This window comes from Prunus dulcis, chromosome 1 (genome assembly GCF_902201215.1).
Source record: "Prunus dulcis chromosome 1, ALMONDv2, whole genome shotgun sequence".
NCBI classification, from domain to species: domain Eukaryota; kingdom Viridiplantae; phylum Streptophyta; class Magnoliopsida; order Rosales; family Rosaceae; genus Prunus; species Prunus dulcis.
Genome location: NC_047650.1, coordinates 13,553,905 through 13,572,942, shown reverse-complemented (window position 1 = coordinate 13,572,942; position 19,038 = coordinate 13,553,905). Strand labels below are relative to the sequence as shown.

The following is a 19,038-nucleotide window of genomic DNA, read 5'->3' as shown; positions in this document are numbered from 1 at the left end:
CGACGTTATGGTGAACCAGTTATTCAGCATATTTACCGACGTCTTAAAGCAACGTAACAATGAAGAACCACGACGCTATTGTGAAGCAATTATTCAGGATATCACGTCGGGGAAGGATTAAGAACCGCCATGTAATTCAAAATAACACGACTCCAATCCCATAATACCGACGTCTAAAAAACGAGATATATAATCTGAACGTTAAAAAATACGACGTCATCATACATTTTCCACGTCGCAAGTTCTTTTATAAACGAAGAGGAACGAAATGAATTCCGACGGTAATTCATTATAACCGCCGTCTAATATCAATTAAACGACGTTATTTGTAATACGGCTCTCATCATAATCAACGCCGTCTATATGTTCTGTAATACGGTCTCATTTATTTGGAACCGACGTTGTTTAGAAGTTCAACGTCGTCTACATTAATAAGTGCGTCGTGAGTAATGAATACATATAAATACAACGTCGACTATATAAATGCCACCGACGTTGTTTCGCATTTCAACGTCAACTATATAAATACATACGTCGTAAATAATGACACTGACAACTATTTCCACGTCATCTTTTTTAGAAAAATCGAAGTGGAAAATTTATTTCACGACGGTTGTTTGTAAATAAGAGACGTAGTAGATTTCAATAACGTCGTCTTCTCATGTATTTAAAGACGTCATATTTTTTCTTGTCGTGAAAATTATATTTAACGGCGTAGTGTTTTAGTTGTCGTCGTTGTATGTCTATCTTGCGGCCTTGTTCTTTTAATATGTGTCATATTTTTTTTTTTAACGACGGTGATTTGTTTGAGTTGGTCGTCTATTCTCATCCTCGACTATTTTTTAAAACTTTAGCAGACTAAACACGTCTGTTTTTATTTGTTTTCGACGTTGTTTTATTTAACAACGTCTAATATTTATCGTCGTTGTTTGTTTCTGAAAATAGGACGTATAAATTTTGTAATACGACTCTCATATATTTGTAACCGACGTTGTTTCGTTGTTCAACGTCTACTCTATAAATACATACGTCGTAAATAATGACACTGACAACTATTTCCACGTCATCTTTTATAGAAAAATCGAAGTGGAAAATTTATTTTACGACGGCTGTTTTTATATAGGCGACGTAGTAGGAATCAATAACGTCGTCTTCTAATGTATTTAAAGGCGTCATATTTTTTATTGTCGTGAAAATGATATTTAACGGCGTCTTATTTTAATTTTCGTCGTTGTATGTCTATCTTGCGGCCTTGTTCTGTTAATATGTGTCATATTTTTCCTTTTTAACGACGGTTTTTTTAGAGAGTTGGTCGTCTATTCTCATCCTCGACTGCTTTTTTAGATCTTTTTGCAGTACAAAGGCGTCGTTTTGTATTTGTTGATGACGTTGTATATTTTAACAACGACGGTGATTTAGCGGCGTGGTTTATGAGGGAAAAGATGACGGTGGATTCCACGACCATTGAAAAACCGAATACACGACGGTGATTTACTGTCGTCTTTTTGCTTTTTTGTAGTAGTGAATACCCAGATGAAAAGAAGAATTTAGCATAAGAAGACCTATAACAACTGCCGTGAGACCAATTCCATCAATTTCGTGAGTAATTTCCTCAGCCGCAAAACAGGATGTGACTCTATAACATTCTCCTTCATTGGTTGAGCTATCTTTATGAAAAATTTTAACCTCAGGAAATGGATAATCGTCATGATCTTTTAATTCATGAGGGACACGAGACTTTGACATAAAGGAAGGAGCCTTACAAAACCTGCACAGAAAAATGCCAAACTGTCCAAAAGTAACATATTTATTAGCAAACCAAAGAAAATCAAATTACACTAAACAAAATAAAATAACGCAAATTAAGAACTACATACATTACCATAAGCATAAGATTCAAAAGCATGACAATTTTCAGACTGAGAAACTAGTTCAGCACTGCCAAGAAAAATAAGCTCACACGAGCAAACAAAATGGCAATCCATCCATGGTTTGTCCTTTCCTACAAACAACATTGCTTACAAACCCAACTAGTCCTCAAATACTCTGATTCTGAATCTAATCTTTCAAAAACTCTATCCAATAGGTCCCTACGTAAATTTCCCCAATCTGAAAAAGACAAACGGGAAAAATTGAATTAGAGAGATGATGATTAAGAACCGAGAGATGAATGTTTTCTTCCAAAAAAACATACATGAAACCAGACCTGAGGTCTCACCCTTAGACATGAAACCAGACCTAGAAGATGACTGCTCTTGTTTCTTAACCTTCTTATACGCAGCCTTGAAAAAAAAAAAAAAAAAAGACACACCAAGCATTGATCTGAGATAAAGATTACATTAAAATGTAGGTTCACCTTATCAAAAATGTCATTTACACCTATCAAGTAGCTAAAAATAAAAAGCCCAAAAATCATGCAAACATAACCATACAAAAGCCCACAACTGTAATGAAATGAAATTATATGACCTACGAAAATATATTTTGTTTTCATCTGGTTGTGACAAGACATGATGATGCTGACCACATGCTAGTTGAACTAAACACTTCACCAAGTGAGCAAACAACAAATGCACAAAGCTCATATAAACAAATGTAGATTCTTCGGGGGAAAATCAGACATCATTGCATCAAAACAAACAAGGATTACAAAAACAACCTCCAGAGCAGCATTGACATCACAAATAGCGGCATTAGGTTCCTTCATTTTGTTGTACACACCAGCCGTTATGTAACAAATTAAAGAGAGTTCAAAACCAAACACTAGGAAATAAACTTTCAAATTCAAAAAAATAAAATAATCCCTATGATTATAAGAGAACCACAAACTCAGACCTCTCATGTCGTACCTCTCCCTTTGAATACCTCTTTTATTCCTTCTTTCACTTTTCTCATATGCTTTCTCTCTCTCTTAGCAACATTTTTTCAGTGATAATTTTTCATATGTATTGTTAATTTGTATGATTTTTTATGTCTTGAATATGGATTTTGTGTGTTATTGGCTTGACTTGATAAAAATATTGTATTTGATTATAACTATATATTCTTCTAGGGTTTTATGATTGACAAATTGAGTATTTTATAGAGTTGGTTTACAACTTAACCATTGTTGGAATCTGTAGATTGCAGTGAACATAATAAATGTCGGAAATGAAACTCTAGCGCTAAATAGAAAACGTAATACTACCAACATGTTTATCATATTAGATTTGGCGATGCTTTTGGGAAAATGTCTGGTGATTGCACTAGGTAGTCATTGGAGGTGAGTGGTGAAGGTACAAAAAGAAAGCAATTTAAGATATCCATTGAATTATTTTTTACTTTGGATTCGGCAATGTCTTCCTTTGTTGTTTAATGAGGTTGAATATGAGGGGGTTATACTAGGGGAGTTATATGGCTTCACAAGCATATGACTTCCATTGCAATATGAGATTAAAAGATTTGATGGGGAGAATAGAAGACTAAGGGTGGAAGTTTGATGGTGAAATATATTATAGATAGCTTTATGTGATCATCTTCATTGTGTTTGTTAATGGAAGTAGATTTAGGAAGGTAGTGTTTTTTTCTTTAATGTTGCAGTCTGAATATCTTGACATTAGAAAGGAAACAGTTTTTTGTTTATTGACAATGCATGTGTAGTAAGAGTCACTTTTTTGGTTACATATTCTCTTGTATAATATATATTATATTCTTTTTTTTCCCTATATGATGTAGGCAATATGTTCTGTTATATTGATGTTGCATGAATAAGAAGAGTCAGTTAATAATTTGGTGCTGCATGTATCTTACTTAGAAGCTATGCCAGATTTATTCCTAGATGTTTCCATGAGATGGACTTACCGATAACAAATGGTTCATAAGTAATATATCATTAAGTGAAATTTAAATTAATTTAGGGAGTGGGTTTGATGAGTGTAGACTTTAAATTTTTGTTTCTTACTTCTTTTTATGTTGAAAATAAGCTAAGTAGTGTCTTATTTTATCATAGTACCACAAGGAAGCAGCTAAATAAAGGAGCAAACGATTTCCTTTGTTTGATAAACTTTCTAATATCTTTGGAAAGGATCATGCAAACAGACAAGGAGCTAAAGTCTCCGCTGACATGATGGAAGAGCAAAGCAATAGTGAAATTAATGCTAGTGAAATAGTGTCCAGGAAGATGCATCTCATATGTCTTTAAACAAAGAAGGAAGCCAATCCATGAACAATCAAAATAAGAGGAAATGAGTAGCAAGCTCAAGTGATGAAGAATCGATATGATATTGCCAAAGAACCCAAGAAAATGGGATTTTTTGTATCAAATTGCAGCACTAAAACTCATTTTGGAGAAGCAACAAAATATATCTATGCTCATGTCTTTGGATGATAATATCAAAAAATTGTTTGTTGAGCAGTTGCTTAGTGACAATGTTTGAGGACATAGCCTAACTAAATTTGATGCATCTATCTTTTTGGAAACACCACAAATGATGCATTGATGAGATTGGCTTCATTTTCCACAAATGGTATAACATATTGCTAGTATTAAAGTCAGATGGTTTATGATCTAGGGCTTATTAGTTTCATTTTGAAATTGTAGATGTTTATTTGCATGTATTAATGATAGAATTGTGTGCAGTGAACTGAACCTCTAATTTTTGAGTCATATAAATGACTTTGGCATATATGAAGAATTTCTAACTTTGGCATATATGAAGAAATTCTAAAAGCATGAGTTGATATAGGTGGTTGTTATTGATACATTAATCAAATTATTTGTGTTTGCATACAAATAAAGACTCAATTATACACAAACTTTGTGGAATTTATAATTTTAACAACAAACAAAAGGCCTTTGGTTTGGGGGAAAAGAAATGTACATGTCAATTTGGTGATTATAATAACAAAATTAAAAAACTTATATTTAATTATCTAATAATTATTAAAATAATTATTTTTTAGTCCGACACAGCACCGAACATATTTCTTTACTATTTTTACAATCCAGTTTCTTAGTCTGACACAGCGCCAAACATAGATCAGTACTTAATCAAGGTTAGGCCAATCCGAGCTAATCCCCCATAATTTAGTCCAGTGCATGACAGTTCGTCGTACCAACGACCCTCATATTAACCTTAATGGATAAAATTAGGATTTTTAATCTAAGAAAAAAACTATATATAGGATTTATATACTAATACTTGTGGGAATTTGTTGTTTTTACTTTGTACCTTCCCTCTATGCATTATCTATATTACTTTTCCTAATCTATAATGGTGTGGGATAATCGAAATCATACATTTTCGAGATCATCATTCAATGATTATTCTTCCAGAAACATAACTATTTGGAGACAATGATGGTTATGGCCCCTCAAATGTTTTGGAAAACCTTAATACACAGACAAACAATTTATGTTTTTAAGCAACTTGACATGTCTTAAGTCGGGAGCATCCTACGGATGGTGTGAGATGGATCAACAAATGGAGAGAGAGCAAAGGTGAAGACCTAAGCATTGATGTGGTACTTGTCGAAGGTTCTCTGATGCTTAAGTTTGCACAATTATAGTGTTTGAAAGTAAATTGACAAAGTAACAATACACTTGCTAATTTACTAATACATGGTGTATTGGGATAAGTGCCTTATTTATAAGGGAAAGGTAGGAGACACTTTGTGTGACTCTTTTGATGTGGGACTACTAGCGTCACCTGGGAGGCTAACAAGTGTTTATGAGCTTGGGCGACATGATAATGCCTTTGTTGTACTGGCACAGTAGGTAGGCTTGCAGAGGGCTAGTCCCCTTGCTAAAGACTGGCATAATCCTTTAGTCATGTGACAGTTTCCTTGTCTTACCATTGCTGAATGGGCTTAGTCAAATATGGTACAAACAAGAGTCCCCCAAGTTCTCGATTAAGAAATAGGGACTTGCACTTGTCTTCAGTAATATGATTGAGTGACTCTAAGTGAAGGTTGCCAACTGGTATTTGCGATTGCCGACGTTAATTTCATAGTTCCCTCAGCCTCATACTAAGAAGTCACTTGGAAGGAAGGTTACTAACCGATGATGCATATGGGTGTGGCAAGCCAAGGAGTCAAAGGCATGGGTAGTGTTCCGAAGGGCGGAGAGTTTGAGTTGAGGTGACTTCGTGGACATATCGATTGGTAAGACATAATGGGACCATGCCTTCAAGTGTAGCCTTATTTTCTGAACGTGGGGGTGATCGCTTGATGGGATGGAGTACCATTGTGAAGAGTATGATTGCGATGTCCGAATGACAATGGACTAGTAGCCGTGGTGTGACTTAGATTTATGGGCACTGTGTGAACATTTAATAGGTCACGTGGCTTTGGATAGCTACGCAACTGTTTATGTCATGATTGTGCCTTTTAGTGAACTGATATGTGTTTAGTGAGCCATAGTAAAATATGAGGTTAGTTTGAGTTTGATAAGTTACTTAGCATGTGAGAGTTGTGAAGGTGATTTCTAGCTAGTAACATCCCCATGAAAAACAAGGTATGCGCTACTTTTTCTTTAATTTTAGATCACATACAATTAGTCTTTGAATTGTGTATGAGCCTTACATAAACCCAAGAATCATCCCATAAGATAGGCAACTTAGACATCCTATTCTTAGGAAACCCTAGCTTGAACTTTGCATATCATTTAGTTTCCCTTCTTTTTTGTTAGTGTTGTCAAAGAGCGATTTTAAAAAATATTAGACGTCAAGTGACATTTGATGTTGAGGCATCGAGTGAGGCTAGGATAAATGCATATTATGACTTCCTATTTGGGGATACCTATATTCCCAAGCGAAGGCGGAGTTATCATTCCAAGGCATCCACATCAGGATAGATTGGATTTTCCCTAAGCCAATTCAACCCTAACTTCTAGATAAATTTACTCGGCATGTGCGTGGCCTTCAGTGTCAAGAATCATAGATGGTTTGGTAAAAACCATTTGTGAAAAAGCAAGGAAGGGTTTTTTAATGATGCATGTACCAATATCGCAAAGTTCGTGGAGAAACTAGTGGTATTTTGCCTCCGACAATTGGGAGATTTCCATCCCACTAGGAGTACACCAAGAAAAGTTCCTACTAACTTCCAGTTTATAGGCGCGTCTAATTGTCTTTTGGTATTATAGCATTTGACATGTGGGATTGCATGATTGTGTGACTAGCATGTTCCTTTATAGTGCAAATGTCAAATCTCACAAGGCTTTACTTTGTTTGGAAGTTAAAACAACCATCTGCTACAGAGGCTGAGATTCGGCTAGTGGAGGTCGAGTGGAACCTGATTGTTAGTCAGCACCACCAGAAAAATCTTCAAAAGCTTGGGAGTCTTTCTTAGCTTGATTAAACAGAGATACCGTTCTTATAATGTGTTGTTGATGTACCATTCTTATAAAAATGTTGTTGATAATTAAGTAATTGGCGAACGATAAGATAAGGAGGCTTCAACATTGACTTTATCCTCTTGAATCCATAAGCCTCTAGGAAGATAAATATTTTCTGGCCTCCACTCAAACCTCTCTGTCAATTCCCCTAGAATAAGATTTGGCTCTAAGAACATTCTATGTAGAATGTGAAAATTCACTATGTCAAAATTCGATTGCAACATGCAATAATTTTCACTTTTAGGAACAAGCAATCTCTGAAACTTAGCTAAAAGATCTTTGTTATCTTTCTCCTATTTTGTTGAAAGATCCATCCATTCTTTATGGTCTTCCCAGTGTTGGCTGAATCGCATAGCATAAGTTGCATCAATATTCTTCACGTTAAGGTGGGCACAGACAACATTTTTCCAGGGAGAATACACGTTTCTCAATTTCTTCGTTGTATTGTATTGTAGACTATATAAGGGATGACATATTTCACATCTTTCTTGTCACTGGGCTCTTTGCTTGACAACTCGTTAAACTTGTTGAATGGCTTGTTGGGCATTTGTTGTTGGTTGGGTGCAGTTAGAAGCTTGGGCATGGGAACATATGTTGTCAACAATATTATTGAAAACTCCATCTTGCAAAATGTGTGAATGCAAAGGCGATCTTAAAGACCTAAAATTGAAATGGCAAGGATACTTCATTCAAAGCCACAGATAATGTTTAAAAAAATATAGTTTTCCTCTTTTCTTAAAGCCAAATACAAAATATTTATATTATAAATAACATATAAACAAATTGGAAAGCTTTGAAGGTATAATGAAATTGAAGAAAACAAAATAATAGGTAAGTAAAAGCAAAATAAATAATAAGTAAGAAAGTAAGTTTGATACGGTGAAGCACGTCAAAGACGCTGTCCTAAAGCCTTTGTAACGTTCCTACGTGCAGGTACTGACGGTCTACAAGACTCCAAGATACGACCCCTTATACACAAACTCAAGATCCGCTATGAGCACATTCATAGACAGATATAGGTATCCAAGTCATATAACCATTGCCCAAAATAATAACAATATAAAGTAGAGAATATATGTAAAAGTAGAAAAGGAGAGAATTAGAATGTGTATGTGATATTTTGATAGTATATTGTGTGTGTATCAAATGTGAAGAAGGAGTGGCCTTTTATAGGCATCCAAAAATATGTAACCTTCACCAACCATAAAAGTTCACCAACCAAAAAAATTAAGGCATTCACCAACCAGAAATAAAACCTGAATATTAAATATTTATAACCTCCACAATAAATAAAATAAAAAAGCCAAAATAATTAAATAAATAAAATGGTTAAATTTTTAAAACCATTTTAAAATTCCAACAGATAATGCCGAGGCTAAACGGGCTAAGGCTTCGGCATCAATATTGTCTGCCATGGGAATCTAATGGATCAAACAATTTAGCGATGACGGTTTTTAAAATACTTCGCCTTACCATGAATGGCAGCCTACTTCATGTCATAAGTGGTCTAACTGTTGTTGTGAACCAGGTAATGGAAGTTGGATTCCCAAAGGCCACTCTTGAATGTACAAAAGGCCGCTTAGTCATCAGTTTCTAGACACATGGATATTCATGGCTAAATCGGGCAGTGTAAAGACAATCAGTTTGAATCATGAAGTGGTTGAGGAAGATTTACTTCAGCTAGTCAAATGAGTCAATTGTGTCTAGTTCCAATCGATAAAACTAGTTAAGGGTTGCACCAATGAGGGTGAAGGGGAATAAAAGGCTCTGCCTTCATCACTGAGTCCCTTACAATCGAATGCCCATTAAAAGGTATGCATATGAGTTGGAGCGTCTTCAACCTCTGTGTAGAACAACACTCTGGGGGCTTGAACATTTTTCTCCTACTTTAAGGTTTTGATTTGCTTAGTGGATTAGTTTGGTTGCAGCATGCTCCAGACTAGTAGTTAGGATTAAGATATTTCTTCTTCAAATTGCTTGACCTTTTGGATGAGGAGACACATGATGGGGTTGGCATTAGGGGATTTGTCTTCTGCCCAGCTATAAGGGTGAGCCTCATTAGCAGGATGTTCTACCAAATGGTAAGATCGAAATCAATATAATTTAGCCAATCCACATCTAATCCAATATAGATTGGATTGTGATTTTTCCAATCCAATCTGATCGAATTAGAGGTTTAAATTTAATCCAATCTAATCCAATTGATATTGGATTGGATGATTGGTTTTGATAATGAAAAAAAGACAATAATGAAATATAAGGCATTTATCGTTAGGTTTTATCTAATCAAACATATTAATACACGTAAATATAAATTATAAATGAAATATTAGAGAAAATTGTTTTGATTCTATAATATATTGAACATAACTCCATCAAATGACTTAAAATGTTTAGAAATTTTTTCAATTACAAATACATACTCAAACAAATCCTCCAATCCAATCCAATCATGTCGCCAAATCATCGAAACCGATTAATCATAATCAAAATAAGGAGTTAAATTCCCATTACGAATACTCATGTGTTTACTTCACATGGATGAATCAAAATGTGAGTGTGATCCACACAAAATTAGGAATTCAACTCTTGATTTTGGAGGAATCCAACTCTTGATTTTGGAGGAATCCAACTCTTGATTTTGGAGGAATTGGACTCTTGGGTGGGAGGTGGTATTCTAACTTCCAGTGGTATTCTAACTTCCAGAGAACTAACGTATTAGGAATTCACCTCTTTTACCCATTATATCCTCACAAAATTTTAAATATTCCAAATTTGTCATTTACTTTAACCCAACAATGAGGACAATTTTGCGTTCAATTTGGTTTCAATTCCAATTCGTGTGAATTTAGTAAACAACTTATAAGGAATTAGTACAACTCATACCCCAATTCAATATGGTTTAGTAACCAAATTCAATAGAATCTGCAATCTAACTATCATCAATCCAACTCCTTCTTAATTCAATTCATCCTTAATTCAATTCCTCATAATCCGATTATGGACTAGTAAACATGCCATTACAGAAATGAGAATCATTGTCTATACCGTATAAATTATTAAAACATATAATTAGTTATGTGTTTGGAATTTTTAAAAAGTATTGACGTGAATTGTAATTTCGATGTGTTTTTAGTGCCATTCAATAAGGTTCTTTGAAAAGTGAACTCGCTCTTTTTCAAAAATTTTGAACTTCAAGAGAAATAAAGTTTGAGGAATGCTAGGTACCTTTTTTTTATGTGGCCTTTTCCTTCTTGTATTGTTCATTTTATTTTATGTGTATTTTACTCACACATAAAGTTATGTATTTAATGTAAAATACTAATATTTAACTTTTAATGAGTACTAAAATTTTAAATGTAACAAGAACCAATCTATATGCTAGTGAAATACATGTTACATAAAATGAATAGAGAATGCAAGAAAAGAAAGACGAGAGAGGAAGTAACGCGTTTATATTCTAGTAAAGTTTTCACATTTGCACCTCCATATTTTAAAAGTTTCCTCTCTTTTTTTTTCCTAGGCCAAAAGTCACTTTTGGTCCCTGTAGATTGCCTCTTTTTCACTTTTAGTCCGTGTAGTTTCAATTCGGTCACTTTTGCCATTACCCTCCATTTAGATGAGGGAAAATAACTCGAAATTTAGCTAAAAGTCAAGAATTTAATAGGAGAAATTGACAATTCTCTTATTTGGCAACTTAAGGGCGTAATTTATTAAATGACGCGTGGAAAACATCATGGAAATTTGGACATCAAATTCCCAAGTTTAATTTCCACCAAAATATGCCTCATTTCACAATTTTCGTAGTGTCATTTACAAAATTCGACATACATAAATCCAAACACTAAAATCTTCAATTGCCGGAAATTGAAATTATAGAAATCTAAATTCCATCATTTTAGAAATCTATGTAATTTTTAATTCCTTCATCCAAACGGAGGGTTATAGTTTCATGATAATAGCAATTTAAGGACAATTAAAGATTTCCGTCAATTTTTTAAACTCATTCAGGGGTATTTATGTCCAATTCTACAATTTCAACCATTTTATTCAAGCTAAAACTCTTCATTTCATGTTATGGTGTGAAAATGAGAATTTGGGTTTAGGGTTCTTCCAAAAGTCAGGTTTCTATTGTGAGATTTGGGAAAATTTGCCAAGGGCCCTAACATGAAATGAAGATTTTAAGCTTGAATAAAGTAGCAGAATTGTACATAAATATCCATGACGATGTGAATAAAATTGACGGAATTCTTTAGTTGTCCTTAGAGCATGTCTAATGCAGAGGCAAAGGGCAAAGGGCAAAGGGCAAAGGGCTAGGTGTTGTTTTAGCCTCTCAAAATGGTACTATTCACAAAATCTAGCCTCTCAAATTTTTTGTGGATCTAGTGGTGGTGAGGAGTTAGGGGATAAAAATCAAAACTTGTTATTTTAGTTTATTATTATTTTATTTATGATAAAAATCAAAGCATAAGAAAAGCAACACAAAAATAAAATTTTGAGCCATACTTTGGAACAACAAATTTGACCAAAATGAAAAAAGACAAACAAGTAGAAATGTTTGGAGTAATTGAAAGATTTTTTAGGCGAGAAGGTGATGAACGAAAGAAAAAAAAAGTTAGCAAATTAGTAACTTGAAAAAAAACCACTTTGTGGCCAGAGGCAAGCCGAACCTGGAGCAGGGATTAATCTCACCCTTCAAGTGTGGACACACCTCATAATATTTACAAAAAAAAAAACAAAAAAAACAAAAAAAAAAACACACAAAAACAAAAAAGTCCAACAACTATAGCCATTAGGCCATTGCCATTGAGGGCACCACATGGTAGCTCATCGATGGTCATTGCAATTGGAAAAGTCAGCAAATATTGAGCCTTTTTTTTCAAAAACTGACATTGGGGCCCACTCTTACCCAGGCCAACAATTTGGCAAAATCAGCCTCTTAGTTCTTCTCCAATCCATGAGGAGCTAAACCCAAATTTTTCCCCACCAAAAAGTAACTATTTGGGTTTTGCCCGAACTCAAATTGTTTTTCCTCCAATCCCTCCGAACTCAAATTTTAAGTCTACAACTTTATTAAATTGTTTAAGAATGGCTTAGGTCTAATTTTTTTTTTTTTTGGGTTAATTTTCTTCATTCAATCTTTTTCAATAACTTCATAATTAATTTTTTTGAACAATTTGACCTAAAAAAATTGAAATTCCACAAATATAATTTGACCTATATTAATTTAAAATATTGTTTTGACCATTGGATTTAAATTTCAGCTGTTGGATCTTTTTTTTTTTTTTACTATTAAAATAATTTAGATTTAATCTAGATCGTTAATTTAAGTTACATTTAGAATAATAATAAAAAATTCAAATTCAATTGTACAAGCAGACAAACAGCAGCTTGACAAGTGGCTGTAGCAGCAGCCAAACAACAACAGTCCAGTATGTCAATTGGGGCCCACGTCAGATGCTGTGCACATGGGCCTGTTTTAGGTGCAGTGGACTCCACTGGATAGTGTTGGGTCTAGGCAATACTTGGACCCATATTTGGGTTCAAATTTGAGTCCTTTAATTTCTTGGATTGTGAGAAGTTTTGGGCAATATTTTAGGTTTAGGTCTTTGATTTGGAGATGGCCTTATTTTGCGTTAGGCGAAACTAAACTGGGCCAAACACATACATTAGAAAGTGTATTTTTTCATTTGAGGCCAGATCTGGACGTAGGAAAGCTCTTAAATTGCTACAATCATGAAACAATTACGGTAAAAGTGACTGAAAAGTACCCTTGGCCTTTTTTCTGTACCCTCCTTCTCACTTTTCTCCTAGATAGTGGAATGCTGTAATGGAATGGAGGTTCTCTTCAAAATTACAGACAAATGCGGGGAATGTTTTTAAGGGAGTAAATGGAGAAGAAGTCGCAATCCCTGGAAAACAAAAGTAGAAGCACGAAGACCATCTTATCGGAATCGGAGTTGGACGACGAGCCCTTCACAGAAGAAGACCTCCAAGCCATTGAAGCCGCATTCGAAGCTGCCACTTCTTCCTCTCTCCCCAAAAAGCGACGGTCCAGCCCAGACGACGACTCCGACGGCGACGACAAAACCCAACAACACCACTGTAGGATTGCCCGCCGCCGCCTGCCCAGTTCAGTTCTCGCTCTCCAGTCCAAACGCATTCTCTCTCTCCCCTTGCCGTCAAGGTCTGTTGCCTCTGTTCATTCATTGTAAATTTTAGTATTCCATAGCTTTTTCAATTTTTCAATTTTGAGTTTTGATTGAAACGCTAGATAATGTAGGGGTTTTAATTTGTTTAAACATGCTCTTGACAATTGTTGCATGAGGGCACCTGTCAGTTGTCTTAAATCAGTAGAAAATGTGCTCTTGAATTTTGTTAAGATTATATTGAGAGCCTAATGTTGGATTTTGAGATTGCAGTTTAGGAGAGCATTACGTGATTTTTCATGTAGGGAAGGGAAGCAGCATAATGACTTTAGGTTTTCGTGTTATGGCGCAACACCTGAAGTTCTTGAAAGGCTTTATAAGGTCATACAGAGTCTAGCTAATCTAGTGCAACAGTATTTTAGGCTGGATGGGACACCAGGCAGTTTTTATGAGTACACTGTACATATGATAATGATAAGCCTCAAGGAAAGGTTTCATCGGAAATACTTCACAAGGGGAGTGTGGGACCACAAGGAATTGAAGTTCATGAAGTTGGTACAGTTGGTATAGAGGAGCTACGAAATGCATAAATAATTATCTAGGTTTGATGAGTGCATTTTACTCCTTACTTGTGACCTGCTCCCTCTGTATAAAATTTGCGCGGAGTCTAAGATGAAGCATCATTATAAAAGTCTCAACTCTGAAGTTGACTTCTTATTTTGAGTTTGTGGACATAGCACAGATAGTAGAAATGTACTGTGGGGGACAGTCATGGTATTTGTGAACAGAAAATAGCGATCTAGATTCCAACTACCAAGTGAGAAGAAAATCTGGGAACTTAAGAGGTGAAGATCAAGAGTGATTGACAGTGGATCATTATCTAGAGATCTATTTGATTTCGCCTACATTGCAGGCAGAAAAAAAAAGGCCAATCGTATTGGGAGAACCATGCATGCCTCAAGCCTTGCCAGGTGTCTCACATAATGAGTGATTGTCCTTTCCTTGGGGATGTTGATAGCTAAGCCTCATCATTGTACATGCCCTTATTTATCTTATCCATCATATGGCTTGCCACATGGGTTATCATCTTCCATTTTCTTTTGAATATATGCAGTATATTGTATTAAATTATCTTTTAGATCTTTACTTTAACTAGTCTTCCTTCGGTTATAGGTACATTTGGTGGTCTATGTTGTACATGTTCCTATCACATTAACTTCTGTTAACTTATCACTAACAGGGTTCACTCCCAGTGTTTTTCTATTGTATTGATTTTTAATTGTCCTTTTGAAGTCACTCCTACCATCCATATTAATATTTTCATTCCCGCTACATGGTTGTGTTGCTCTTATGTGTGTCTAACACTTTGCCCCATAAAACTAGCTACTAAAAGAATTGAGAATTTATGATATCAGTCAGAAAGATTATAGAGTCTCCAAATCAGTTTTAACAGATGCCCTCCTTACCAGCTCTAAAACTGCATGAGTTCTCATAGATGACATTAATAGCCACTCCGATAGGACAACTGAAACTTGGGCTATTGATTTTCTCTTGCTATACTTGCAAGATGATCTATAATAACAATCACAGAATCTGTGTAGAAATCCTTTGCTGTAAGAGTTGACAGGAAGCTTTTGATAGATTTGATCCTCTTGGATATCCAAGATTTTACCGCGCATGGATTAATCTTTTGCCCATCATGTAACTTGACTGTTTTATGGAGTTCCTATATTTCAAGAGAAGCTGAATTTTTATTTATGGGGAAGTTTAGGTGGGGTTTTTAGGGGTAAATGACATTTATAGTGGTTAAGTTAACAATGAGATAAATTTAAGGTTTTTTTAAATAATCCCCTGATGCGGTTTGTAGGTTCTTCCTATGAAAAATTCCTATAACCTCAGAAGGGATAAGATCAGACCATCAGACAAATCATATCTATCAAAATTATTTTAGCTTGATACTCAAGAAAGGGCTTTTTAACACCGTGACACGTGTTCAGTGCAGTTAGGTTAAGGTTTTAGCATAATATTTGTCTTCTCAAATGCAGTTAGGAGGAATGATATTAATGACCATTGAAGGTTTTGCCAATTTTTAATGGTATTATTTGCTTGCATATGTTTTGGACTGTTCATAAGCATTTAAATATCTTTTCTCTGCAGCCTTTTTATACAGAAGTTGTTTAATTTAATTTTTCTTAAGATACATAATGCTGTACTACATTATTTATTTCCTAAAGCAGCCAATATAAGGATGAGATATCCTGTGATGAAGTTTGGAGGTCAGATTACATATAGCAGGACTGCAGTTCAAGTAGAGAAAGCTGCCATGGAGGTTCTAAATATTATTGAAGCAAAGGAAAAAGAAGCGGGCCAAACTGCAGTTGGATTTGACATTGAGTGGAGACCCACATTCCAAAGAGGTTGGTGTTAGATTTGTCTAATTCTCTCAAACTTGATGCATTCTCTCTGACTCTCTACGCACACTTCCTCCTCCTCTTCTTTCAAGGTGGTCATTTTCGGAAACCAACTCTCCACCTTCTCCATCCTTCCTACTTTCCTATTGTTTAGACTTCTACAGCTATAGGCCAAGAAGGAAGAGACTGGTTCCCACCAAGAGTAGATCTCCAGCTTATTTTTTCATTTTTTAAGATAACTTTATCATTATTATTATTGTGCTAAAAAAAATGTAAAGACTGATAACTTAAAACAATCAGCTTTACTATGGTGCTAAAGAACTGTTTCCTCTTGTCCCTAAGAAAACTATTCTCTCTTTCTATCTCTAGATTTAGAATGGGATGAAGGCTTTTCTTGTTTGAAAATAGCTGTATATTGGAAGAATAATATCCGAATATTCTATACGGATAGAGGGAACTGGTGTGCAAAATTAGTTAGGGCCAGCAACAAGCTAGAGCCAAGTTTTTATTGGTTCAGTTACATTTTGGCCTTGATTGCAACTTCCCCCCTTGTGAAACAGTGAAATAATAGATATTTCAATATAACTTTAAAAGCAGATGGGGATTCAAGACCTTTGATTTTTTCTTTTTTTTTGTCTTTTGACTGGAAGGCGTGAGGGGGGGCCATTTGGATTATAACTTTGGTCTTTGATAAATCATGACGATAATTTATCCGGAAGGCAGAGGAGGATTCCAGATCCTTTTTTGTATTTTATGCATTTGAAAATCTCGGCTTTCTTAGGGAATACTAAAATATGTATAGTGTTTTGGCTGTTGATGTTTCATTCTTTTATATTCTCTGTTGTTTATTCGTCATTTGTTGCTCTGTCTTTTCCATATGCTTTTCAACATGTTTCTGGCAAATGTATGTCATAAATGTTCCCCTTTGACCTTTTTGGCCGAATGGCTTATGAACCATTTCTATGATGGATTTATCCGATTAAACATGAGGTTGTTATTCATTATTCTTGGAGTGGGGTTCAGTTTTGTTTTATGAATAAATACATCAACTTAGACTTGCTGGATTTCATCATTGGGAAAGCCTAAAATGCAGGTGTTCCACCTAGGAAGGCTGCGGTTATGCAGATATGTGTAGACACAAGTTGTTGTCACGTGATGCATATTGTTCATTCTGGGATTCCTCAAAGTCTGCAGTTACTTCTCGAAGATGCATCAATTTTGAAGGTCGATAACATATATTGTACAGACTTACTACATCTGCCACCCAGATACACGAAATGTTTCTATCTGGATCTTACAATACATTATTCTAATATAATATGTGATCCATGGCACAGGTTGGACTTGGCATTGCCGGTGATTCTGTTAAGGTTTTTAAAGACTATAATGTCTCTACTAAAGCTGTTGAAGATCTTAAATATCTAGCTAAACGAAAGCTTGGTGGAGGTCTGCAGAACTGGGGTCTTGCATCTCTTACTGAGAAGCTAATATGCAAACAGGTAATCTTTTTGTTTTTCTCTGCCTTCCACTATTCTTTGTTGCTTCTAATTACTACTGGTTCTTGGAAATCTCAGCAAAACTACTAAAGAGAAGGAATCCCAGTAGTGTCTGCTCTGCCTAAACTATTGTCTGTTACTGGATCTGTCTATTAGCCTGAATTGTGCTGGATTATAATGTAATTGTTTTCGTTGCTCCAGCGGTCCACTGGAATTTGACCAGTAACCTAATTAGTGGTTTTTGTAGCTGGTTCATAAGTTTAGGTAGGAATTCCTGTTAATGTTTCAAAACATTGCAGCTTTTGAAACCCAACAAAATTAGATTGGGAAACTGGGAGGCCAAGTTTTTATCAAAGGAGCAGTTGGAGTATGCTGCTATTGATGCATTCACATCATGGCATCTGTATGAGGTTAGTTAATTATCAAAACTTAAAATCTTCTTTATCTGTGATTAATTAGAGGCTGTCACCATAAGGATGACTAATGATATTCTATCATTTAAGGTGTTAAAGAGCCTCCCTGATGCTGAAAAAGTTACACCTGACAATCAGAGTGAGGAACTGCAAGCTGTATCATCGTAACGAAGTTCAGAGAGAGAACCCACAAGCTGTACATTGTAATGAATTTCTCTTGTAACATCAGGATTAAATTATAAAAGAAAGCATAATCATATTTTACCCCCTTGTTTATCATCCTGTTAGCCTCTGCAGCGCTGCCCTTGATATTATCAGGAATAGAGGGGTTCATCATGCTGAGATGTTGTCCAGATGCAGAAGACCATGTCGGTTTCATGTATGGGGTTCAGGTTTATGCCATCTTCTTAAATAATTTTTCAGAAATACGTTATTGTGTTGTTCTTTTTCCAATTAAATTCTGAGATGAGCAGTATTGACTCATTGTATTGAAGCAATTTTAAAATTCCCTGTGTGTGGACTCTTGTTGTATTATAGATTTGGGCTTCAAGGCAACTTTAGACCTTTAATAGAATGGGACTTCAAATTATGGTTGGGCTGTAGTGCGTATCACATCCCTGCAATTGGAAGTCTGAGCTACTTGCCTGTTGATCCACAACTCCATTCACTCTTCCCGTTGTGAAGAGCTCATGGGTAACCGACTTGTAAGGAAATGGTGCCCAAGAGCTCGTAAAGATACGATATTTTCCCAATGTGAAATTTTGAATCCCAACACTTTCGCCTCTATTTTTAATTCACACCCAGATGCGCCTTCTTCCAGTACAAATAAGAGGAGTTTCAATTAGTTTTGCATTCATTTGACTATAGTTGAAAGTTTTTTAGAAAACCCTATCAGTTCTTTTAGATACCATTTCGTGTTAATGAAACTAATTGCCCTTATAATAACATCAAATCAAAGTGATAGTGAACCCTCGACAACCATAATGCCACAGAAAAAGTGAATTTGTTCAAGGATAAGGACTAGACAACTGAAAGCAAAAGTTACGAGGCCTTAATCTACTTTAAAAACTTTCCTAACCAAATAACTACCCTCAAGTGTAAGGATTCTCTGCACCCAATGGATGATCCCCAAATATGCAAAAAGGTTGTCATGAATTCACCACAAAAGTAGTCTTGTGTCTACAATCTCAAGGTCAA

At 35.3% G+C, this 19,038-nt stretch overlaps 1 protein-coding gene across 1 annotated transcript; it reads left to right on the top strand.

Moving 5' to 3' along the window:
- The first annotated feature begins 13,039 nt into the window (after positions 1-13,039).
- On the top strand, positions 13,040-18,430 carry LOC117616199 (Werner Syndrome-like exonuclease). The gene is given in 7 exon segments (XM_034345441.1): positions 13,040-13,523; positions 13,525-13,559; positions 15,759-15,938; positions 17,026-17,156; positions 17,270-17,431; positions 17,728-17,838; positions 17,932-18,430. Coding segments are annotated over 7 exon segments (957 nt in total). The 5' UTR covers positions 13,040-13,263; the 3' UTR covers positions 18,010-18,430.
- Positions 18,431-19,038: the final 608 nt, after the last annotated feature.